This window comes from Triturus cristatus, chromosome 3_2 (assembly GCF_964204655.1).
Source record: "Triturus cristatus chromosome 3_2, aTriCri1.1, whole genome shotgun sequence".
Lineage (NCBI taxonomy): Eukaryota > Metazoa > Chordata > Amphibia > Caudata > Salamandridae > Triturus > Triturus cristatus.
In genome coordinates this window covers 591,856,597-591,883,919 of record NC_140584.1, presented here as the reverse complement: position 1 = coordinate 591,883,919, position 27,323 = coordinate 591,856,597, and the positions used below count along the sequence as shown (strand labels likewise).

At 46.2% G+C, this 27,323-nt stretch overlaps 1 protein-coding gene across 1 annotated transcript in view; it reads left to right on the top strand.

Moving 5' to 3' along the window:
- KPNA6 (karyopherin subunit alpha 6) overlaps positions 1–27,323 on the top strand; it is a 370,132-nt gene that overhangs the window by 267,613 nt on the left and 75,196 nt on the right. Inside the window, exons 10-12 of the mRNA XM_085648440.1 lie at positions 4,947–5,025; positions 5,459–5,584; positions 5,674–5,801. Coding sequence (XP_085504566.1) covers positions 4,947–5,025; positions 5,459–5,584; positions 5,674–5,801 — 333 coding nt within the window. The remainder of the gene's footprint in view (positions 1–4,946; positions 5,026–5,458; positions 5,585–5,673; positions 5,802–27,323) is intronic.

The following is a 27,323-nucleotide window of genomic DNA, read 5'->3' as shown; positions in this document are numbered from 1 at the left end:
ATCTCTCACCTTTTTGTCAATTCAGGGTATGTGTCACTTAATGATTCGTAAAAACCGGAGCACATCTCAGTAACTAAAAATCGAGAAAAATATATAAAAAAGTATTGTTTTAATATGTCTATGTATATATAGGAGAGGGAAGCTAGGGGTATTACCCTCGTGTTTGTACTTATCAGCCTCACCTTATATTAAGAAAATGCGATACCGGGCACCTCACTGGGTTGTACAGCTTCCTCAACATAGCTCACTTGGACCATGTTTCTACCCACACTTTTTTATATATACGGTGGCAACAACATGAGTCCATTAGGTAGCCACACAGGTATTAAATGTAATGAGGCTCCTTACTGATTGCGCATCTGAGCCTCCATTCTAATGTGCGATAGCGAGCACACTCAATTATACAATACCTACAAGGGTACTACTCTAATGGTTAAAATGACATCTATTAATTACTCACAACTCACCTCTTATACATAAAAACTGCGGTGCTTTAAATCCCCCGTCTTAGGGAGAACCGGAACACGTATCCGTAGCTAATCATAAATGAAAAGATATACACTTTAAAATGTATCCTACATGAGTAAAAAAAATGTTATTGCCATCCCCGCTACCTAATGCTGCCATAATCTCGTGGCAGGATTTCATGGCCTCGTATAGTTCTGATTCCACCCCCTGAGGATGCATTGGTATCTCAATGAATCAGAACTTCCCACAACAATACCAAGCAAGAGCAGAGACACAAGCGGAGGAAGGCAAGAACATTAATACCTGCCTTAAATCAGACCTAGATGCTGCAGACACAGACAGCTATGTGGTGCTCAACAATAAGGAGACATTCATGGCTGAGGATCTCCGGCTTTAAGCAGGAAATACAGGCGACTACTGAACATGCCACTCACAAGGGACAGCTCCTTTGGCACTGTGGTTGATGAGTTGCTACAAAAAATAAAAAAGGATAGCAACACTGCAAAGGTGATGTGGGCTCTCGAGTTCAAAAGAACCTTCTCAGGCTGGATGCAGCGAAGAAAACTAGCAGGAAGGTGGCATCCCAGACAACTCTCCACCACAGTTAACACCGAAAACTCTCTCATCCCTCTGCAAACACCACAGTGGTAGTGCCCCAGCTCGCAGAGACAGCCATTTTGAGGCAGGTCCAGGAGCATAGGAACCCCTACAAAGAGGACCGATACACACTTCAAAGTGACTCCATGTCACTGGTTCAACTACACTGAACACTAGTAGAACTGGTAAAAACATCCCGGAACATAACACCAAGGACAAGGCTTTGCAGCAAGGAAGAGGTAGCATACCTAATGAAGGAGGTAAAGGACCTTCTAAAAAAAATGCCATAGAAAAGGAACCAAGACTCCAAAGGGGACAAGGAATGTACTCCCTGTATATTCTGGTACCAAATGAGACTAACACCTTCAGACATATCCTAGATCTATGCACCTTAAATGAGTTTATAAGGACCCAAAAGTTCAACTTAGTAACATAGCAGCAAGTCACACAGTGCCTGCAGCTAGGGGACTACATGACAACAATAGACCTCAAAGACTCATACTTCAATTTTCCAGTGAATAGCGAACAAAAGATTCCTGAGATTTGTGGTCGAGGGAATGCGTTACCACTTAAAGGTACTCCCATATAACATACAATCGGCACCAAAGGTGTACACAAAGTGCCTGGCTGTAGTCGCAGCACAACTACAAAGACTAGGAATCCTGGTCTATCCTTACCTGGAACACTGGCTGGTAAAAGTGGGATAGTTGTCAGTGTCGGATGAAATGAAGGGCAGTTATGCAGACACTGCACAACCTGGGCTTCACCATAAACCAAGAAAAACAGTCTCTTAAGCCACAAAGGGAAAAGTTCTTCCTTAGCGCCACTTTGAACTCCGCCAAGGTATTCTCAGCCGGCAGGAGAGCAATGCCTCTAATGCAGCAGGTTCGCCTCTACCAGAAAGGGTGGTATCTGACAGTGGGGATATTGGGGAAAAAAATAGGGATGATGACAGTCTGCATCCCACGAGCATCACAGGCCAGACTACACACGAACCCTCTAGGAGTGGCTACAAGTATAATTGTCATGGGTGTACAGAAGTTGGGAGGGTCTAGTGGTTGTATCTGCAAAGGTATAGAGGAGATGGAGCGGTGGAACATTACAGTGGGGCGACCCTTCAAAAATCCAACTCCCTCAGTGACCATCGCAACAGAGGCATTCCACACAGGGTGGGGAGCTGAACATCCACGGTCTGTAGATCTCATAGGAAGCAGGGAAGCACATACATTTTCTAGAACTATAAACAATTTCCTTCGCGCTGAAAGCATTCCAAAACACATCCAGGGATAAGTTGTCCAGATACAGATAGACAACACTACCAAGATGTTCTATCTCAACAAACTGGGTGGGAGTGAGGTCACATCCAATGCCCAAGCTGACACAGGACATCTGGAGTTGGGCCACCCAGAGATACATTTCGCTGACAGCCATCCACCTATCAATATTGCACAATACAGAGCAGACAAGAGAACTCTCCCACAAATGGGAACCCAAACAGTTGATGTACTACATCTCCCACAGGTGGGGAACACCACACATAGGTCTCTTTACAACAAGAGATAACGTGAATTGCCAAAGCTTTTCCTCCAGGTACATATAACAGGGGCCATGTGGGAATGCCATGCCAATGGACTAGACAGGTAGATTAGTATACGCTTTTCCACCACTTCCTCTGATACCCGTGGCGCTGAACAGATGATGCCAAGCTGCCATGACACTAATACTGATTTCCTTCAGTGGAAGAGAAAGACCTGGTTCCCAGATCTAACGGAAATGGCACAAGGCAGAATAATAAAGCTCCCTTCACGCCAAGACTTACTAACATTGAAGGGGGCAAAGGTATATCACCCAGAACCAGCAGCCTAGCAGCATGGTTCCTGAGTTTGTCAAAACCTTGCAGACGGATCCCTGAAAGTACTCGGTGATCCCAGAAGATGCTACATTCAGAGTAGAGTAGATTCACACAGTGGTGTGAGACGCAAGGAGCCACTGAGAGATTGGGCACAAGAGATCACAATGGTGACGAAAATGGGCTTTTAGCGCATGTGTCCGACGTCCTGGGAAAAGACCTGGAAGACCAAGTGGTTGACGCTGCTGAGCAGTTAAAAAACAAACAAGCAAAAAAAAAAAACACAGACAAATTCCTGACCCAACCACTAGATGACGGAATGATACAGAGCATATGAACACAGAACCACCTTCAAGCTGCAAAACTACTCCTACAGGTAACTTGCGCTTAAAAGACTTTTGTAAAGTTTGCAGTGGAGTTTAAATGTTCTGAGGTCATTGTTGAACTAAGGGTGGAATGAGAGTAGCATATCTTATAGGTGTACTTGGCTGGAGCGCAGTAGTCATGCACATTGTTGACCCAGGTGTCAAAATCTCGTGTTTCAGCAAAGAAAGTGAATTTCGGACAAAAGATCTGAGAAGCCAGTGGCACCTTATTTCACTACCCTTACAGAGGTACTCTAGGTGTACGGGTAATGAAGAAATGCCAGGATCAGACCCGACCAATTGCAGGGACTGAGAGCCTTAACTTGCTGTAAGGATGCACAGAGTTTGAGAAGGTTGGCTGAGATGGGAGAGTATAAGTATTAAAATCATGTAGTTGCAGGCTACAGGGAGGGCCCAGAAGGAGAGGTGTAAGAAAGTTAACTAATAGGTTACTAAAAACACTAGCAGGGCCAGGTTACTGAAATACTAGAATGGCTGCAAGTGCGCAGTTGTAGGAAAAGGACAATTTTGAGGTTGAAGGGCTCCGCTGCAAGAAAAGTGTCCAAATTGGACAAAGAAATTGATAATGAGTTTAATGACCGCTCAGCCTCCACTGTGTTTGCTGAGGTAGGGAGGATGCATGCATTGTCGATATAGGGAGTACCCTGAACTAAAAACAGATCTGATGCTTCGACGACCAGTTTGTAGTCCACTATTAAAACGTGAATCTTCATTTTGTGCTTAGTAAGAGAGCTAGCTTTAATGCGGGAGCAGGTCAAAGAACTCCCTATCAGAATAAACAATCTGAGAGGAGCCTACTTGAGAACAGTAGGGGGAGGCTCAGAAAGGAAGCCTGCAGTATGTTGGCTCTCTGCGCAGACCAGCTTACCTTAATTATGCCTTCTTTGCTCTTGTAGCAGTGTCTGGGTTAAGAGGGCGAAGCACATTTATGCAGGTCTAGTCAGAAATGGAGTCCAATGTAGAGGGAGGGAAAATAAAGGAAATTTAGAATGTGAGCGCAACAGACGATCAAAACTGGATTTAGATGCTCCCAGTGCGAAGTGTTTGATCACCTACCAAGAAATTAAAGTGAATTGAAATAAAGGAGAGAATATAAATAGCAGCTAAAATAACTTGCAATTGCTATGCTATGAACTAAAATAACAAATCAAACAAAGTAAACCATTTTCTGTAAATTCAGAAATTATGCATGCTGCACAACGAACAATGTACTTGCATGTAACAATAGTTTTACAGTTTTGACCTCTGCTGGATTTGCATGCAAAACCTCTCCAGTGAAGGAGAGGGTGTCTCATAAAGAATATGTAAACAATAAAGCAGAAGAGACCACAAACATTAACAAATGGAATCTAAATATAGCAACCATGTATTGGGTCATTGTGCACCTATGCTCATCATCCTTACGGGTCAACATGACTCCCCCTTGATTCAATGCCCACAGAAAAAAAGGATAAAGGGGAACCTTCCAGTCTCCACCAATAGATGGTGTAGTAATGCACAGCATGTATGTCTTGGGGAGTTTTATGTTGCAAAATTTCATTTTTTTTGTTTTCTCATTCATACGCACATTGCTGTTGTGCCGTTCTCCATTTCTATCTCAAATGCACCTTTTCTGAGATTCTTCACTTGCACCCTTTTTGTTGCAGGCACAATGATTACAAAGTGGCCTCCCCAGCCCTGCGTGCAGTGGGAAACATTGTGACTGGTGATGATATCCAGACCCAGGTGAGCTTAGAGAGCAGATTGGCTTCAAAATTAATAAAGACATTGGAGTTCAGCAATAGTCACAAGTGCTTAAGGGCAGGTGACGTGTTGTAGTGTAAACAAATGGGTGAGTTGAAATAAGGAGGAACATGAATACAGATAGTGTGTGAATTGTAGTGATAGTGGGCTGAGGTGGACGACATCTCAAGCCTTATGTGCATTCACGTGGGTGATTTGAAGCTCATGTCAAGTTCATTTGTTGATAGCATGCGATGGGTAGGAAATGATGTATAGGAGAAAGCATGCCTAGTTCCATTTTAATACTTTAATGGCTATAATGAGTTATGGGGTTGAAGACCAGAGCTCATGCTGTATTTCTTTGTTGATGATGTTTATAGTAGAGCAATGGTTAATGTGCCTTTCCCCCAGATAGATAACTTACACTTTTCCTTAGGTAATCATGAATTGTTCTGCCCTGCCTTGCCTTTTGCACCTGCTCAGCAGCCCTAAGGAGTCAATCCGTAAGGAAGCCTGCTGGACCATCTCTAACATTACTGCTGGGAACCGTGCACAAATCCAGGTATGATTACTTTGGCTTGCCAGGAAAGATGATGTTGCTTGTTTTACTATCTTGATTGTATTATCAATAACTTTATACTTCCTTTCCAGGCTGTTATTGATGCCAACATATTCCCAGTCCTTATAGAGATTCTTCAGAAAGCTGAATTTCGCACGAGAAAAGAGGCAGCCTGGGCCATCACCAACGCCACCTCTGGGGGGACAGCTGAGCAGATTAGGTAAAAACTTTTGATAGAGTTAACCCATCATATCTAATGCAACATGCAGATTGTTTACTTCTAGACCGTGACATGCACCAAATGAGTAGCATGGTTGTTTGCAACTGTGCCATTGCTTATTGCATGTTTGGTCGGTTGAGCCTCTGACAAGATCTATTACTGTAGAGTATCATTAAGCCAACTCTTTATAGACCACCATACATCTTGTGAGCTGCACAGATGCCTGCAACACTGCCATCTTCAATACCGTTTTGGGTGTTGATGGGAGTAAGGTGTATTACAGAGTGCTTAGGACAGCTAGACTAATTGTTTAATGGCAGAGACATAGGCGATGTGAATATTCCATTTGCCAGTGGTTGTACCTTCCTTAATAGTATGTTAGAAAAGGGGAGCTTCTTAGATTAAATTTTACATGTCTAGCTAAGCTTTAATACCTAGTACACCACAGACTTTGTGTAAAAGCATGAGCACAGCATGTCTGTCCTCAGCTTTGATATCCATCATGTTCCTTCTTACAAATTCGTTAAAATGATATACAGGTCCCCTGCGACCTCTTTTGTAGGCTTTCAGGCCTACAAGAGATGTCCAGGGGTCCCGGTTTCTGACTCACTTAAGTCATAGATTCACTTCTGATGTCACAAATGTATGTGACGTTTGAAATCCAGTTGATAGAATGTTTATATGTATAATTTACACTGTCTTGGTTTCGCCAACTTCAACTGGTAAAAGCCATCTCGGGGAAAAGTATGTTTTGTGGTTGAAACAGATTAGCATCAAATTTCCCTTTGGACATGGAATACGGACTGTAAATTCAGGGTTTTTTCATTTTCTTTACACCTTTTACCTCTCCTTGTGTTCTTTCAATCTTTACATGCTATTTGGGAGCATTCCAGTAGTGTGGGGGTCTGTTCACTTTGCTGCTGCTAGATGCAAAATGCATTGCTTAAGATGGGACGTATAGCAGTTGAACACCTGGTAGATGGGACAGGAGGGTAGAGCATGGCTGCACATGAGCAGGACATGGTCTGAAATTCACCGCCTGTCCTGCACACAGGAGGTAGAAGGGTCAGAGGGCACCCCGGCACGATAGCGCTTTGGCACTGCAAGCTGTTGCACCCTCCTTCTGACTAGGTTATATAATGTCTTTTGGCCAGAATAACATCAGTACCTGCAAACTAGAGCAGGGGAGTTTCACCCTTTAGTGTCACACCAATCCTATTCCACATTGCATGCGGCACTATGTAAACTCTTCGCTCCCCAATGCCTTTCTTCCCCTTCTAGTTGGCGCGTGTCTGGAGTTCTAGCCATGGCAGGCACCAGACTTCGTAACCTTTTGTAGGGCTGCTGTGTCTTTAATATCAAACAAATTACTTTCAAGAAGTTTTATATTTTGTCATTTATATTTTTATATTTTGTCTGATTTTGTTGCAGGCAGGAGCAGGCATGCTTGATTGGCAGAGAGTGTGGGTCAAATGTGACCTAGGTGAGGTATCCGATGTCATGTGTGAGGGTACAAGGCCGCTGAACATATGTGCACTGGTGCCACGAGATGTGTGAAATTGACAGGGCACTTACAGACACACCTTAGGAGGTACAAATAGAGCATATATGTATTTGTGCTGAGCCTATAAACCCAATCTCCCACAAACGCACCTCCCTGTGTTCTGCGGACACAATATCACTTCCACGGCTTGCTGTTTTTGTTGCGGTTTCCTCTGCACAAATCTGCTCTCAGGCTATACAAAAGTCACATCTGATTTTACAATCAAACAGCTAGAGAGATCCATACATTGTAAAGGGTGTGACACTTTCAGGTGCCATAAACAAAATCTTTAAAGACTTATAAAAAAATATATAATGCTCCTTATTTATTAAAAAAAAAAAAAGATTTAGGATGCAGTTCATAGTAATTAGAAATGTTTTCCCATATAACAATATTGCAAGAACACGTATGTGCTCTGTGTAGAGAACTGCTTTTCACAAGCCTGTCACTTCCTGCTTTGACAATGCGTCTATTTTAAAAGAGAAGCATAATGTTGAACATCTTTGGGAAAGAAAGCACATTGCTCAGATATCTTTATAGAACATATACTTCAGCGGAGCCACGTGCCCCTTCAGTTAAGATCAAGCCAGTATATTGAACATGGCTGCAGCCTCAGAGGGAGGTGGTTTGATCAAACATGGAGTCTGAAGAGACAAGTACCTCTCTTCAGCTGATGCACGCAGAATTGTTTGCAGTTATAGTGCGAGCTTATAGGCTCTACTGAGCACCAGATTACATTACTTGAGGTCAGGTTTGTTTCCCTCTGTAAGGGATTTGCCTAGAATCACAGAATGTGGAGCCGACGCCGGGACCCGAACTTTGTTCTACAGTTCAAAAGTGGGCAGCTCTGGTAGTTATACCACACCCCATCCCTAGATGTGTCCTTGAGCCTAATCACCACTAATTATTGACCAAGTGGGACCCCCATAATATAGCCCTATATAGGTAGAATGTTATGTCTTAATATCCCAGTAATATCGGCCTTTGAGAAGCACAGCTGCCTACTGGCCAACTTCCCCGTTTCTCAGTAAGCAGGTTCACTGCTGCTGTCTAGCTTCTGAAACTTCACACTGTCAAGAAAAAGTACAAAAATCCCAACTGGCTACCTTACAAGGAATCTGAAAGGGCGAGCTTCAAGGGAGCAATTCCTCACTCTATAGCGGGACCAATGGCTCAATGAAATGGAAAATACCACATCAAATCTTCTGGGAAAAAAAGGTTTATCTTAAACACATGTTTTGCTCTAAAATGTTAGAAAAGGAAGGAGTGTTCTGTTTTGTGATAGACAAAGCATGTGTTCTCTACTACGATCTACGTGGAATCCGTTTTCTAACCCCAGACACTGTCCCTCGGGCAGGTGGCATTTTCAGACTCGCACTAAAGTAGGAGGGCAGCAGAAATGACGTGAAGGTGAGCTCCACGTGACGCAGGTCCAAGAGCGGGTTCAGATGGCTGAACTGGGAATTCTAGGAAAATGCAGCTGAGGAGATAAGTGCCATAAGTGCTGAAGATGATAATTAAATGCCTGTGCCCAAGCACCACAAACCCCGACACAAACTAAGCAATGGGAGGGGAAGGGAATGTGTTTGCTTTTAACTGTGGAGGCACCGGCTGGCCTGAGCACGGAGCCAACACTGACATAGCATGGCCTGGACATAGAATGGCTAAAAACCATGAAACTTTTATTGTTCGAAGAATGTCTCCTCACAAGTTTAAGATGTGTAAGCACTGAGGCACTCTTTACATATGCGCCGATATTACCGATGGGGCGGGTTTCTATATATTATTCTCCAAAAACATCAAAAGGGGATAATACTGACCTCCCACAGAGGTACCGATGCCTGCGGCACCTGAAATTCCGGAACTGGTACTTACTGGGCTGTTTTCTGGTCCACCTATACTGCCTCCTGGGGGGGAAGGAGGGTACTTTGCCTTTTCATGCACTGTGACCCAATTTGCTGGAGCAGTTTGAAAAACACACCTTGTAACCTAGGCGCGCTCCTTTCCCTACCCCCATTTCTGATGTCATTGGTAAATGTGTCTTTTCCAGTCTCATCATTGCATGTAAATGGCTGGGATTCACAGTGCGGCTTGCTATGTACTTGGAAACTGGAAGTACATTTTCCTAAATGTATGTATTTTAAATTGGACAAGCAATTACTACCCAAGAATCAGTCTGCACATTTATGTTAACTAAAAAGGATGGAACAGAGCTGCTTCTAATGAAACATGAAGTTTGACTGGAGGTGGCACAGAACTGCTTCATGTTCAGCTTTCAACTCGGAAACGTATGTGTGGTTGAAAATGTAGCTTCTGTCTTCAGCCTGGGCCCTACCTTGGGCTTATGATGTAATTCTGCTTTCGTCCTGAGCGAAGTACCCCCTCGCTGTTTTGATAAATTTTGCCGCCTATTAAATCAAGGAGCACGTTCAACCGAAAAGAGTTTCTCAACCACTGAAGCGCCTCAGTTTCGAACCTTCTCGAACATGTCGGCATCGGGAAAGAGTTTATCTGGATGATCAATTCTTTCAAATCACAGTGAGCTAAGCCAGGCATCCATTGCACAGCAATCCAAGCTCAAAGATGTGCTGGGTAGCTTTGAGTAAAGAGAGAGCAGGCAGGCATTGCAGAGCCCACCGCCATCTGTTTCCAATTAACGCGACAGCGAGACAGGCAAATGTAAACAAGCGCGGGCGCGATAATTGGAAACCGGTGGCGCAGCTGTTCGCTCCAGCAACGTAAATGCCATACATGCACGAGTGCTAATTGGAAACAGTGCAGTACATGCACGAGTTTCCCAAAAAGTCCTGAGTGATTCCAAGAGGTCACTCCTAAGCAGCGCTTGCGCGCTTCCTAGGTGAGACCTAAAAAGGAAGGTCTGGGCATGGCAAAGGGGTTATTTTGACATGTAGAGTTTGGCTGTTTAAAGGCAGCCTAACTAGGATGCAATGGTAAACATACAGCCATGTCTTCACCTTGTCACTGTAGTGGTGGCACAATTAAGCGCTGCCGTCCCCTAGTGACTTCGTAATTTACTAACCCTGGGTACCTCTTGTACCATCTACTAGAACTTGGGGGTAAGTTAAATATGCCAATCAGTGATTAGCTAGTTGTATATAAATTTTGAGGTGTCAGAGCACATTCAGGTATCCTGGATAGCACTACAGAGTCGAAATACCAGCAACATCGGCCGCCGCGTTGAAGGATGCGGGTGGTGCCCCTCCTGCGGCTTGGCGTGCGGAGCCCGCTGGGTCGACTCTGGGCTTCCCTCCTTTCCCAGAACCCGGTGTGACCCCTGCCCAGCTTCGGAGTTTCTACAAAGAGATGCATGCAATCTTTTGGCAGCCCGAGTCCGCCGGAGCACCTTCAAGCCCCGCGGACTCGGCAGGGGGCCCTGGGCCTTCGACGCTGGTGGCTTCGGCCCCGGCACGGGGTCCACTTGGATCCAGGCCTGGATCCGGATCGGCGCCGGTCGACCTGACTACACCTCCCCCGGTGCCGACAAGGCAGACAACGAGCTGGAGCACTTTAAGGACTCTCGGGCTACGGCCAATTCCTTCGGCCTCATCACCACCCGCCTTGCGCAGTCTGCCTTTTGCCCCTTTCGTGGCTATGGAAGGGGTGCCCAGCCACGTCCCGCCCAGAGCCACAGGCCGGCGCAATGTTTTCAGCCTCTGCGTGGCCAACGACGTGGGAACCACTGCCGTGGGTCTGGGTGCCTGCGAGTGGGCCAGTCCACCACCGCCCCCTTTGCAGCAGCCTCCAAACCCTCCTAGTCCGGCCTTCCAGTGCCACCAGTCGCCAGTGGGTGGCAGGATTGACCATCACCTCCCCCACTGGCGCACCATCACGTCGGACAGATGGGTTTTGCGAATAGTCCGAAGGGGCTACTCCCTGCCCTTGGAGACTACCCCCCTTCCGCCCCCCTCCCCCCAGCCATGTCACCTCAGTGCCATCGCATGTTGGAGGATCATCTGGCCTTTCTCCAACAGGAAGTTACGGCTCTCTTGGCCACGGGAGCCACAAGCGTGTTCCTGCCCCAGAAGTTGGTCGTGGTTGCTACTACCACTACTTTCTGGTGCCCAAGAAAGACAAAGGCCTGCGTCCTATCTTGGATCTCAGGAACGTCAACCGCTTCCTCCAGAAGGAGAAGTTCAAAATGTTGATACTGGCTCAGGTCCTGTCTGACCTCGACCCTAGAGACTGGATGGGAGCCTTGGATTTGCAGAACGCTTACTTTCACATCGCCGTCCTGCCCAGCCCACTGACGTTACCTGCTGTTCACGGTAGGCCACGAGCACTTTCAGTTTACTGTGCTCCCCTTCGGTCTTACCAGCGCCACTCGGGTGTTCACAAAAATGATGGCGGTGGTTGCAGCTCACCTGCGCAGATCAGGGGTTCCAGTCTTCTCCTATCTCGACGACTGGCTGTTGAAGGCAAGCTCTTCCCAGGCAGTCGTCTCCCACCTCCAGACTACTGCGGACCTCCTGCACTCGCTGGGGTTCACTATAAATGTGCCAAAGTCACACCTGATTCCCTCTCAGAAGCTCCTTTTCATCGGAGTGGTTCTGGACACGATGCAGTTTTGGGCTTATCCTCCCTAGCGTGCTGATTCCGATCTTTCAGCCTCTATCCTGGGTTTCGGTCAGAATGACCCTGCGGCTGCTGGGCCTCATGGCCTCCTGCATCCTGCTTGTGGATCATGCCAGGTGGCATATGCGAGCCCTGCAGTGGGACCTGAAGTTCCAGTGGGCACAGCATCAGAGGAATCTTGCTGATTGCGTCCAGATCTTGGAGGGCACTGCATGCCAATTGCAGTGGTGGCTAACGAACCAGGATTGGGTCAACAGCAGATCCCTCTCCCTTCCCCAACCAGAGTTCACAGTGGTGACAGATGCATCACTTCAGGGGTGGTCCCCGGAGGAGTATGGGCTCCACATCAACCTTCTGGAGCTCTAGGCGTTTCGTCTTGCACTGAAGGCATTCCTTCCTTCTGTCTGGGGAAGAACAGTGCAGGTGTTCACGGACAACACCACTGCCATGTAGTACTGCAAAAAACAGGACGGGGTGGGGTCGGGGACCCTATGTCAAGAGGCTCATCGCCTCTGGACATGGCTGGAACGTCGGGGCATATCCCTGGTGGTTCAACACCTGGCAGGTTCACTGAACGCCACGGCAGACTAACTCAGCCGCAGGTGCATGATAGATCATGAATGGCGTCTTCACTCGGAGGTGGTGCAAGGTCTCTTTCAGCAGTGAGGAGAGCCTTGGTTAGATCTCTTCGCCACTGAAGAGAGCGCGCAATGTCAGCAATTTTGCGTGTTGGAATTTCCAAGGCGGCACTCACTCGGTGACGCTTTTCGTCGCGAGTGGAGTTGCGTCTTATATACGCCTTTCCGCCTACACCACTACTGCCCAGAGTGCTGAAGAAGATCAGGCGCGACCGGGCCCAAGTCATTCTTGTGGTTCCGGATTGGTCACGAAGAATCTGGTATCCTGAGCTGTTACAACTGGCCATCGACCCTCCAATCTGACCTCCTGTTCTTGAGAATCTTCTGTTGCAGCAGCAGGGGACGGTCCTCCACCGAACCTGTCCAGCCACCCCCTCCTTGCGTGGGGATTGAGCGGCGACAGTTGACAGCCTTTGACCTTCCTCCCGAAGTCTGTAATGTTATCTTGGCAGCCAGGCATCCCTCCATTAAGACTGTATACGCCTGTAGATGGAACACGTTTGTGGCATGGTGCACAGCAAAGGCTGTGGATCCCCTCTCTGCCCCTCTTTCTGAGGTTCTTTTGTTCCTCCTTTCTTTAGCCCAGCAGGGCTCTGCTCTGGCACTCTTAAAGGCTATCTCTCCTCCATCTCATCCTTTCTTCGGCATCCTGATCAGCCTTCTCTTTTCAAGTCCCCTATTGTAAATTGATTTCTTAAGGGCATTACTCATCTCTTCCCTTCTATTCCTTTCGTAATGCCTCAGTGGGACTTTAACTTGGTCTTAACATACCTTATGTGTGCTCCTTTCGAGCAGCTTCATAACTGTCCTTTCAGACTTTTAACTTTGAAAACTGCCTTTCTGGTTGCCATCACCTCTGCTCGCAGGGTGAGTGAGCTTCAGGCTCTGTCTTCTAAGCTTGCTTTTCTAGCTGTTCATCCAGACAAGAACCAGACCTTCCTTTCTTCCCAAAGTGGTTACTTCCACATTGGACAGTCCTTCACTTTGCCCACCTTCTTTCCTCCTCCAACTCCCGCAAAAGAGGAAGAGGCTCCGCCGTCTGGATCCAAAACGTGGGCTGTCCTATCTGGATGGCACAAGAATATTCCGGGTGGATGACCAACTCTTTGTTGGCTATGTGGGCGCCAAAAAAGGTTGGGCCATGCACAAACAGACCATCTGTAGGTGGGTCGTTCTTTGCATAAAAATGTGCTACTCTTTGACAAAGGAGCTTCCACTAGGACTGCGCGCCTATTCCAACAGGGCAAAGGCACCCACTACTGCTTTGAGACGTGGAGTTCCCCTTCATGATATCTGCCAGGCAGCCACGTGGGCATCTCTGCACACGTTCACAAAACACTATTACCTGGATTCTCAAGTTCGGATACACGGCTTCTTTGGCTGTTCTGTTCGCCAGGACTTCCTGGTGTGAACTTAGTTCGCAGACCCACCTCTCTTTCAGATTAACAAGTTGCTTACCTTCGGTAACAATATATCTGTAAGACATATGATTCCTTACCGGCACACCCATCCTCCCCGTTCTGCGAACTGATTTCTAGTGTTAAGGACTCCCTTTCAGGGCCCTAGTTTTGTGCACCAGTGGTCAGTGTCTTGCATGGCACTGCGCTTCTGGCGTGGAATATCGTGTAAAGAAATGACGTCAGCACCCGAGGTCGGGGTCTATGTAGATACCCCGACATAATCCCAGTGACCACGACGCTGACGACGAACGTGGAGTCGACCGACGCCACCTATCAACGCGCAGGGGAAAATTTCTCCAGATCAGTCTGACGCCTGGGGGTAATTCTAAGGTAAGGAATCTATAACTAATATATGTCTCTTACAGATGTATCGTTACCAAAGGTAAGTAACTTGTTCTATATTTCATACGAAGTAAGTTCAATTTCTCTCCATAAGGACTATGCCTGAAATGTGTAATGAGATCCTCATCTGTACTGACAAACCCGCAAGACACTGTGCAGAACATTTGACAGTGTGACATTGAGCCCACTAATGAGGGTCTTCAAGCAGAAGATCCAGTGTTGTTCCCTGTTGAACAAGGTTTGTTGGTTCAAACTATCTTTGTCTTCAAGAACAGCCTACTGAATATCATCAGGTGTCATTCATTTGTAAGGAAATGTACAGATATCTTGGTAGTTTTGCGCTTACAGCATACATTGCTACGATGTTCCATTATCCTGGTTTTTAGTGGTCTTGTTGTCATCCCTACATAACTTAAAGCTCAGGGACATGTAACAAGATACGCACAGTTTTTGATATTGCAATTGGTATGCCCCTTTTGTGTCCATGTGTGTGTTTCGTCTAAGTGAATCTCCTTTGTTGCTTTTGTGAATGGGCATACAGCGCATGTCCCACATGATGGCAAAAAGAGAAGATCTCCAATAAAGTTCCCTCTTGCTGTTTGGCATTGCAGCTCTGGACCCGACGAGGAGAAAAGCCCTATGATGAAGCATGAGACCAAATTGGGTGCGTGAGGGCTCTATCTTGCGAAAAAGATTTTCCAGACCACATAGTATTCCAACTGCCCCTCTTTTTTATTTTTTTAGGAACAGCGCCCTCTTTTTGTATGTATATTTCTAGATAGGAGCGCAGGTGCTGGACCTTGAATGGCTCCTAGTGCCCCCTTCATTTGATTGTTTGTGTTAAAATCACCCATCCATAGTTTAGAGTTATTGCCATTAATATTGTGCAATCTATGCTCTAGTTCCTCATGTAGTGATTTAACCATGACAAGATTACTTGCATCAAAAACATCTGTTCGAGGCATATGAGCTGCAGATTGTACACTTAGCATAGATCGCCATCTGGTGTTGGGCCCGGATGTTTGCAGTTTGTTTTTGTTCTTTGGACAGTCTTTGGAAGTCACGAGTTCGGTGACTCCTCCTTCGGTCCGTACTGCGCATGGGCTTCGGCTCCATCCTCAGATTGTTTTTTTCCGCCATCAGGCTCGGATGTGATACTTCGTGCTCCGGCTTCGAACTTCTACGGTTCCAGCCTCGACGGAAAATCCTCGTTCTTCGAGTTTCTTCATCATATCTTCATCTCTCGAAGCGGCACTTTTCTCCATTCCGTACATCGGCACCGGCCTTCGGGCCCTCCTCGACTCCGGTCCCGGCCGATGGAAAGGACTCCATTCAAAAAGTGCCCAAAATGTGGGTCTAAATTTCCCCACACCGACCTCCATCAGGTGTGTAACCTTTGCCTCTCTCCAGAACACGAGGCTAGAGACTGCCCTGCCTGTAAGTCCTTTCGATCAAAAAAGACCATCCGGGATCGAAGAGCTCGACGCACCATGGCGCACTCATCGACCGCAGCTCCACCGGACATCTTCGGAGACGACGCCGAAGCTTCGGGGCAACTACACACCGAGCAGGACGACGACGTCGTCAGCGCTTCCGAGGCCGACGACTCCGACGTGGAGGACATCACACCGGCGCAGCGGGTCGTGAGTACTGTACCCCCTCCCACCCCCGCGCCCAAAACCAAAGAGACTCAGGTTACACCCTCGCCTGCAGGCCTGGGTAAAACCAAGCACACAGCTTCTATCACCCCACCTTCGGGCCCGGTGTCGAAGCCTCAGAAGTCTCACAGCAGCTCGGGCTCGAGCCAGCCGACGCCTGGTGCCGAAAAACACCATCCGGCACCGAAGAAAGTGATACCCAGCTCGACTCCGAAGCCACCGGTGCCGAAGCCTGTACTCTCGGTGCCGAAGCCTGGACTCTCGGTACCGACCAAACACAAACACAAATCTGTCAGCACCGGCGCCGAAAACTCCTTCGACGCCGAAAAAACCGGAGGTTCCAAAAAAGCATGGCGCACAGAAACCATCGAAGCCCTCTGCTCCGAAACCATCGGCGCCAGCGGACGATTCGGCGCCACTGGATCTGTTTACTTGGGAAAAAAGGGGGTGGTGATGGACAGAGTTTCTGAATGATGCAGAATACTCTTACCAAGTCAAGAGATCATGGTTTTAATCCATCACCGTTTTTTAGCTCACTGCACCATCCCAGCTCAGAACCTGGCTACATGCAAATTAGTCTGTACCTGTCCCAGTGCATGATGGGAACAGGGCAAACCAAACTACCAAGCCAATTCTTATACTGGGAAGGAAACAAGCTTCCGGGGACCGGTTTCTGGCATCACAGCCTTCGTCGGCCCGGCTTGCCTGAATCCTGATGGTGCAATGAGCAAGGGACTCACGTCTGAGCATACCCTCCCACACAGAGTGTGGATAAAATCGATTTGGGAAAAAAGGGGGTGGTGATGGACAGAGTTTCTGAATGATGCAGAATACTCTTACCAAGTCAAGAGATCATGGTTTTAATCCATCACCGTTTTTTAGCTCACTGCACCATCCCAGCTCAGAACCTGGCTACATGCAAATTAGTCTGTACCTGTCCCAGTGCATGATGGGAACAGGGCAAACCAAACTACCAAGCCAATTCTTATACTGGGAAGGAAACAAGCTTCCGGGGACCGGTTTCTGGCATCACAGCCTTCGTCGGCCCGGCTTGCCTGAATCCTGATGGTGCAATGAGCAAGGGACTCACGTCTGAGCATACCCTCCCACACAGAGTGTGGATAAAATCGATTTGGGAAAAAAGGGGGTGGTGATGGACAGAGTTTCTGAATGATGCAGAATACTCTTACCAAGTCAAGAGATCATGGTTTTAATCCATCACCGTTTTTTAGCTCACTGCACCATCCCAGCTCAGAACCTGGCTACATGCAAATTAGTCTGTACCTGTCCCAGTGCATGATGGGAACAGGGCAAACCAAACTACCAAGCCAATTCTTATACTGGGAAGGAAACAAGCTTCCGGGGACCGGTTTCTGGCATCACAGCCTTCGTCGGCCCGGCTTGCCTGAATCCTGATGGTGCAATGAGCAAGGGACTCGCGTCTGAGCATACCCTCCCACACAGAGTGTGGATAAAATCGATTTGGGAAAAAAGGGGGTGGTGATGGACAGAGTTTCTGAATGATGCAGAATACTCTTACCAAGTCAAGAGATCATGGTTTTAATCCATCACCGTTTACACCAGACCCTTTGCAAAAGACTCTATTTAAAGATCCAAAGACTGGGCTATTGACTTTAGTTATCAAAAAAAGACGTCTTGACACTCCGGCTCCTCCTCCACCACCCAAGCGGAAGGACTCTGCTACTTCTCCTCTCAGAGTGCCCTCCCCACTACCACCCCCTCCCCCTCCCAGGTCTCCGCCACCCTTACCTCATCACTCCCCGACCCCGTCCCCAGATCCGGATTACGGGGATCCAGATTATGACCCGGCGGACGCCCCAATGGACCCCACTCCACCGGGGACCCCAGACCCATGGGAAGACTACCCAAACCCTGACATACCGGATGTTCCTCAGGACGACCTATACCCATCCAGGCCGTCTCCTCCAGAGGACTCCTTAGGGTTTCACCACTTAGTGCAGAGAGCAGCACACTACCATGGGGTGGAAATGCATAGTGAACCAGTGGAAGATGACTTCCTACTGGATACATTTGACATTCAGGACAAGTCCACATCTATCTTGCCCATGCTTAAAGGTGTCACCAAGCATGCTGCAGAGGTGTTCAAAGACCCTGTCAGGGCCAGGGTATTGAACCCTAGAATAGAAAAAAAGTACAAGGCGGCACCCACAGACCCTGCATACATTAAGGGCCCTGCTCCCTTAGATTCCCTAGTTGTGTCCACAGCTAGAAAGCGGGCTAACTCCCAGTCCTCAGGAGAAGCCCCACCGCCAGATAAAGAATCCAAACTTCTAGACGCGTCTGGCAAACGCACCGCCTCCCAAGCTGCAAACATGTGGCGCATTGCAAATACACAAGCGCTACTTGCGCGCTATGACAGAGCACACTACGACGAGCTTGAGGCTCTTATGCAGCACCTCCCCGAGAAACACAAACGCAAGGCTCATGAACTAATACAGGAGGGTAAACTAATTACTAACACCTCCATTAAGTGTGCCCTCGATGCAGCTGACACTGCTTCTAGAGCCATAAATACTAGTGTCCTGCTTCGTCGTCATGCCTGGCTCAGGATCTCAGGGTTCAAGCCTGAAGTCCAGGCGTCCATACTAAATCACCCCTTTGACCAACAAACTCTCTTTGGGCCAAAGGTGGACGAAGCGTTAGAAAAGATGAAAAAGGACACAGACACAGCAAAGTCTATGGGGGCACTACAATCACAGGCCCCTAAACGCTCCTTTCGACGCTCATCCTTTCGTAGCACAGGCAGAGGCTACTCCACCGATAGCGCCTCTACCTCCTACAAGTCCCCTCCTCAAAATACCTTTTCAAAGGGCTACCAAAGGGGTGGTTACAGAGGCAACAACAATAAGGGCAGGGGCAAAACTAACACCACCCGTTCTGCCACCCCGCCCGCACAATGACTCCCCTTCCCTCCCCCCAGACCATCCCACTGCGGTCGGGGGCAGACTGCAAAACTTTATCCACGCATGGGAGTCCATAACATCGGACAAATGGGTGACCCAAATTATTCAGTCAGGGTACTGTCTCGAGCTAACATCTACCCCACCCAATATCCCACCAAGGCACCGTCCAATGTCTCAAGAACATTCCACACTACTCAAACAGGAGGTGCTCTCCCTCCTCCAAAAACACGCTATAGAGCAGGTCCCCGTCAATCAGCAAAATCTAGGGGTCTACTCTCTGTATTTCTTAATACCAAAGAAAGACGGGACCCTAATGCCCATTCTAGACCTCCGGCCTCTAAATGCCTACATACATTCAGACCATTTTCACATGGTCACCCTACAACAAGTCCTCCCGCTCCTCTGTCAGGGAGATTTTCTCACTACCTTGGATCTGAAAGACGCATACTTTCACATTCCAATACACCCTTCTCACAGGAAGTACCTCAGGTTCGTGGTGGACGGTCAGCATTACCAATTCACGGTTCTCCCCACCGCACCACGGGTGTTTACCAAATGCCTAGCGGTAGTAGCGGCACACCTCAGACGTCAACATATTCACGTCTTCCCTTACTTAGACGACTGGCTGATAAAAGCCGCGTCCTACCACCAATGTGTGCAACATACAAACAGCACCATCCAACTGCTCCACCAGCTAGGCTTCACGGTGCACTACCAAAAGTCCCACCTCATACCATCTCACACAAAGCAATATCTCGGGGCCACTATAGACACCTCCAAAGGTATTGCCTATCCAAACTCAGCCAGAATCGCAAGCATACAAGCCTTGCGCAAAACATTCCTTCCTCAACACTCTCTTCCAGCAAGAGTGTTTATGAAGCTCATAGGAATGATGGCGTCTTGCATTTTCATAGTGCCCCATGCAAGACTCCACATGCGTCCACTTCAATAGTGCCTAGCACAACAGTGGAACCAGGCCCAGGGTCAGCTGACGGATCTGGTGTTGGTGGACGGCCGCACCCATCACTCTCTGCAGTGGTGGAACACCACAAACCTTTCCAAAGGGCGGCCGTTCCTGGACCCGGTTCCTCAGGTGATTCTAACAGCGGACGCATCGCTCTCCGGCTGGGGAGCGCACCTCTTACACCTCACAATGCAAGGTCTATGGACGCCACAGCAAAAGTCGCTCCACATCAACCATCTGGAGCTCTTGGCGATCTTTCTAGCCCTAAAATCTTTTCAAAAACAGATTTCGGGCAAAGCAGTCCTCATTCGCACAGACCACATGACTGCAATGTATTATATCCAAAAACAGGGGGGGACACACTCTCCCCAGCTCTCCCGCTTAGCCCAGAGCATATGGAGATGGGCAATTCCCCCAAACATCTTTCTCCTGGCACAGCATGTTCCAGGCGTACAAAACACCATGGCAGATCTGCTCAGCAGACAAACGCAACAACTACACGAATGGGAACTGCATCCACAAGTTCTTCACCCATTCTTCCAAAAGTGGGGACATCCTCAGATAGACCTCTTCGCCACCCACGAAAACAAAAAATGCCCAAGCTTCGCCGCCAGATACCCACACCCATTGTCCAAGGGCAATGCGATATGGATGAACTGGTCAGGCAGATTTGCATACGCCTTTCCACCTCTCCCACTAATTCCGTTAGTGGTAAGGAAGCTACAACAGCACTCCCTCACACTCATTCTAATAGCCCCAACATGGGCCAGGCAGCCGTGGTACACCACACTACTACAGCTATCGGTGGTGCCACATCAAAAACTGCACCTGTCCCCATGCCTCCTAACCCAGAACCATGGAGAAATCAGGCACCCGGACCCAGCTCAGCTCAACCTTGCGATCTGGCTCCTGAAATCTTAGAATTTGGATACCTTAACCTTCCCCCTGATTGCATGAACATTATCATGGAAGCCAGACGTCCTACCACTAGAGCATTCTATTCCGCAAAGTGGAAAAGATTTGTAATTTACTGCCGTAACAATACAATCAACCCTTTAGATGCATCCATACAGCACATCATATGCTATCTGCTCCATCTTCACAGGTGTAACCTGGCATATTCATCCATACGCCTACACCTAGCAGCGATTGCTGCTTATCTACAAAACAGACAGCATTTATCACTGTTCAGAGTGCCCGCTATTAAAGCCTTTATGGAAGGCCTTAAACGAGTAATTCCTCCCAGGGCACCACCTTCCCCTGTGTGGAATCTAAATGTAGTTCTTACACGGCTAATGGGTCCACCCTTCGAACCAATGCATAAATGTGAGCTACAGTTCCTCACCTGGAAAACAGCTTTCCTCGTAGCTATCACTTCCCTTAGAAGGGTTGGTGAAATACAAGCGTTCACTATACAGGAACCCTTCCTACAAATACATCACAGCACGGTCATACTTCGTACAAATCCGAAGTTTCTGCCCAAGGTCATTTCCCCCTTCCATCTCAATCAATCGGTGGAATTACCTGTCTTTTTCTCGCAACCTCAATCTGTTGCAGAAAGGGCCTTACACACACTTGATGTTAAGAGGGCTTTGCTGTACTACATACAAAGAACGCAACCTTTCAGGAAGACTAAACAATTGTTCGTTTCCTTCTCTCCACCACATAAAGGCAACCCCATCTCTAAATCAGGGATACCTAGGTGGATTGTAAAGTGCATACAAATTTGCTATCAAAAGGCAAAAAGAACATTATCTGTTCCACCTAAAGCCCACTCTACTAGAAAGTTAGGGGCTTCTATTGCTTTTCTAGGGAACATACCCTTAGATGACATCTGCAAAGCAGCCACATGGTCAACACCGCACACCTTCACAAAACATTACTGTGTAGATGTGCATTCCAAGCAGCAAGCTAGTGTGGGCCAGGCTGTACTAAAGACACTTTTTCAAACTGCTGCAACGGATACCGGTGGTCGCCGCTAAGGTTGGGTACTGCTATATAATCTATGCTAAGTGTACAATCTGCAGCTCATATGCCTCAAACGGAATATGCTACTTACCAGTATGCATCTGTTCTTGGCATGTAGAGCTGCAGAGTTGTACACGCCCCCGCCTCCCCGGCTACCTGTATCCGTTCCAGTCCATCTTATTTAGATACAACACACATGGGTTTCTCACTGTTATTACTACGCTCCATCATTTCCCTGTTGGCGAAAAACAATCTGAGGATGGAGCCGAAGCCCATGCGCAGTACGGACCGAAGGAGGAGTCACCGAACTCGTGACTTCCAAAGACTGTCCAAAGAACAAAAACAAACTGCAAACATCCGGGCCCAACACCAGATGGCGATCTATGCTAAGTGTACAACTCTGCAGCTCTACATGCCAAGAACAGATGCATACTGGTAAGTAGCATATTCCTTATATAAATGTATTAGTAATAAATGGTACGTCAGGCAGCTAATCAGAATAAGTTGGTGGTAGGGGGGAGTCAAAATGAATCCATAATACCCGTCCCGGAAATGTAAGAGAAATTAATGTTATGAGGCCTCCCTTAGCCCTTCCCATGATCCCCGCTATGACAGGCGTAAAGTAGGTGACCAAGCCATCTATGAAAACACTTTGTCGACCAGGTTTCTTGGATACAAAGCACTTCGTTGCGCTTGATAAAGCTTAACCAAAATGCTTGACGGCCAAACCTGCTACATTCCATGAAGCTAATCCTATAGTTTTGTCTATTTGTCTATGGGAATAAATCCTGGAAGTAATCTTTGCTGGAGAGCTCCGAGCAGAAGAAACTGGATTTAATAAAACAGCTGGGAGAATATCAGTCTGACATCCCCCAGGAGAGTTACCCAGTTGGAAGTCAGTCCAGCTGGTCTAAATGTGAAAGGGGCAAGAATCTGTTTGTGTCATTAATAGGATGGGACACCTGAGGAGGCATCAGAATCGGGCAGGTTACTGGCTTATAAAAAGCCCAAAGGAAGTGCCTCGATCATGCTCAGTGTGCACAGAATGATTTAGGCTGGCCAGATTGTCCCGTACAACTAATCTGTTCCTGAAATTTGCAGTCATTTCATCGGTTTTGGGTCAGTTTCCTATCTATAAGACTTCGTACAAGATTTATGTGAATATATATAATCGCCCTAAGCCACCCACTCTATCTGACCAGTGGACCACTTTGTTACTAGCTGATTGTGGCTCTCAGATCAACCCAGTCTAAATGGGGGTGACACCTTTGAGAACTACCACATAAGAAGTGGCCTCTGAGGGCAACTGTAAGACCGATGAATCCTTAGGATAGTCTCTTTGAATTTGTCCCGGGCCCCCAGAGGTTTAGATATAGTATTATCCCTCAATACCAGATCTCGTTCCTCTGTTGGTCCATCCCAGATTCAGGGAGGTTGAGAGAGGTCTTTAGAGCAATGAAGAGACTATGCTCCTAAATGAGATAGGAGTGTCCCTGTTCTCTTCGGTTGCTTCCCAATCCTTTTGGGTTGTCGTACAAACCTCAGTTATCAAAGTCTTGAAAGGCTGTACACACGTACTAAGTCCCCTGACCAAGTTCCCAAGTAGATCAAACCTGCCAAAGATGGTTTTGATAAAGCCAAATTTGTTTGCTAGATGGGAAAATGTATTACTTGACTCATTTCTCTGTAATAGGTCTCCTGTGCAGGCTTGCCCTTCCTACGATCTGAGTGCTTCATTTTAGCAGGTGGTGGGGAGCAAAATGAATCTGATGCTGTTGGATATGTGGACACAACCTCCTGGGGAGATATTGGATCGGGGGAGTCTGCGACCCGTTTTTTCCCCCAATTACGAACCCGTTGTAAAAGGGAATTAGATTTCCGGGTTACTTATTTTGTAGGTCTCGCCTTTTTACAGAGACCACTACCAGTTGATTTCATGACCGAACTCAAACGTTCAACGGAACTAATTTCATAACAATACAATACAATAGTGGTATGTTATGATAGGGACGGCGCTCTAGGATAATTTCACTAGGTTAATATGTAGTTAAACCATTAGTCTGGTGCTATAAGGAAGAAGAGAACCACTAAACTCCCCTGAGGTTACTGTAGTGAAACTGCAGTGTAAAAATTAATACAAAATCCTCAGCGCACAGAAGTTATATCATTTCAGTGTTAACAGTGTGATCCAACAAAAAATTCTTTATATATAATGATAAGAAGCTTGAGTCTTTAGTTTTTCTTTGGTCCAAACTTTTATTCTCACGAACTGTGATTCGGTTGAAAGCCAGATGCCAACACGTGTTTCGTCGCCTTCAAGTATTACACTTGCGACTTTTTCAAGGCTACATAAAAAGAAAATCACAGTCACTAACGTAAGGATTAACTCAGTTACAATTAGTGGGCATATCACCCCAATACCTCCACCGTGTAAAGAATAATACTTGCATCAGTGAAGAGTGAACAAATTCAACACAAGTCAAAATATTATTAAGACTACGCATTACAATACGTATAGAGCTTCAAAGGGCTAACAGTTTGTGTGTATATTGTATCTATCGGGACTATTCACCGCTAATCCAAAATCCAGTCGGTCACATAGCCGACCAAGTAAACAAACAATGAAAAATCAGAAAAGTAATAAAGTGTTTCAACAAATAAAAAGTCAAACTAACCTGGAATGGCTTAAATATGTGTTTACTGTAAATAACATAAAGTACAATAGGGTATGAGGGTCACCATCCCTGACAAGTAGCACAAAACAACTCCGTAAATACATATCAAAGTCTCTATTACATACTTAACGTGTGGTGTTAATTTCGACCCACACGGTCCTCCGGCGCGGGTAAGAAATTCTTTGTAAGTAGGTGATTTCAGTCGTTAGTCATTCAGCACGATATTAGTGGTGAACTGCAAAAACATGTATTCAATCAACCGTAAGTACTGCAACATGCCAACAAGGTTACTCTAAAGCATGTACAGCAAATGAAGAATTCAACAAACTGGTTTTATTACAACTATTCCATCCTGTGACTGGCCAAAATTCATCATATTCATGATCTCAAACTATTATACTGCTGAACAAGCATGGTGCCCACTAAATAAGAGTCAATCCAAATTATCGCATCCTGTTTCAGCAGATCAATTAAAGTAATCGGTGTCCCACATAAGGCATAAAAGTACATCCTTAGAGCAATCGTCACGACCGACTTAGAATCTAATGCGTAACGTAACACGTGCCACGACTAAGTTTATCCCTCCATACATCTCCTGTCAAAAATATATTATCCTAAATCAACCAATCCCGTCAGACGGATGACAGTTAAAATGTACAGTTATATAACATCGTAACTCAAAATCCATAGCTGGTCCGTTAAGCTCCAAGTTAGGAGACAAAATGTGTATATTTATTATCAAACATTAAACCGATAGTTAAATCGTTGCCATTAGGCTCCACAACCCCCGCTTAGAGAAACTGAACTATTCATCGGTCCATAGTCACTTACCAGGTCCGTGTCTCAACAGATGTGGTGTCCTTCTCCCGCCGGAATCTCGAGTACGAGAGCGCGTCCCCCGTAACCGAGCAGCAAAATGCCCACGTCAATGTCACATGGTCCAGAACTGACCAATCATGTTGCTACTATTGCTAATGTTGCTGTATTAGCGATCCGCTACCATGAGCGCCATCTTGGAAGAGGATATGTTTGCTGTATAATTCGATAATATGCTTTAAACATGTAATTGGAAATAACTCTACATTCTCCACAATTACTCTACTAATAAGATCAATGAAAAGACGTGCAGCATCGCTGCCGGTGTGTAAATTAACCACTATATAATACACCAAATCAAACGAGAGTGACACTATATCTAAGAAAAACGTCAATTACCCTTGATCCACCCAAGCTAAGCGTCATTATAAATCTTTTTTTTTTTTCTTTTATTATTTTTTTCCCTTAACGCCATCCAGACCAAGTATTAGGGCCAATGTTTCCACCAAATAGTGGAAAAGGGTGAGTGTAGTATGTGATCATGATCTATCCTTATTCCGAAAATTCTAGATGTAAAATCTACATGTATTGTAAATATTAGTTAAAGTCAAATACTTGAGTTGGTTACAATAAATAATAAACGTCGCATAAGAGCATGAAAAATCTGCCATGCAGTCCCTAGACCACATACCAGCATAGAGAGTATATATATATATATATATATATATATATAACACATTATTGTTCGTATCAATATAGTAACTAAGCACTTCCTATGTAGGAGAAGCATCATATCAATCATGATTGACAACATACCTTTTAATAGTACAACTCTCATGTAACATCTTTAGGAGGTAGATTTTATCCCTTGTAATTATTAATGACTCCTATGTTTCCTCATGACGTATATTATTATTCAGAAATCCCCGGTTTATTCTAGCTACATAGCTCGTATCCAACAGTAGCTATTTAGTGCCCAGGAAGTAATGAAGCTCTTGGTCAATGTTAAGACCCAGTTGGGTAGTACGTAATCTCAGAATCCACCTAGCCTCATTTTGCCGTAACTGTAGTTCACGGTTGCCCCCCCCCTCAGATGTCTCCGTGTTTGTTCAATACCGTAGAATCCAAAATCCTTGTTTCTACCCTGTGCAACACACTGGTTAATATGTGCTGCTTTGGGATATCTCATATCGCACTGTTTCACAGCTCTTATGTGTTCTCCCATTCTTTCTCTTAGGGTGCGAATGGTGCTGCCCACATATTTTCTGCCACACCTGCATTCAATTACATAGACTACATAGTTAGTGGCACAATTGATATTGGTGAGAATCTTGTATTTTTTGTCTCCTGGTCCCATAAATTCCTTGGTGCCACTACTAGCCCATTTACATGCAATACAATGTCCACATTTGTAAAAGCCTGTACTCTCAATAGTGAGCCAATCTTTTTTTGTAGAAGTGATGCGGAAGCTAGGGCTGAGTATATTCTTAAGGTTTATACCTCTCCTATATGTAATGTTGGGTCTTGATTCGATAACGTCATTTAGGGATATATCTCCTTTTAAAATATGCCAATGTTTGTTAAGGCTTTTAATAAGTACTTTAGATAACATATTATAATTGGTAACAAACCTTATTTTGTCATCTTCCTTTTTGTTTTTGTGTATGTTTCGTTCTTTAAGAGTTTCTTGTCTCTTAATTTTGCTAATACGTGATCTAGCAGATGTTAATGTTAGTTTATTGTAACCTCTTCTCTTGGCACGTGAAACCATGTCATTCGCACTTTCTTCAATCTCGGGGTCAAAACTACAATTTCTCCTGGCTCTAATTAGCTCCCCGTATGGGATTGCATTTATGTGATGAGAAGGGTGTGCACTAGAAGCATGCAAATTGAATTGCATGCTGTCTTTTTTCGATGCAA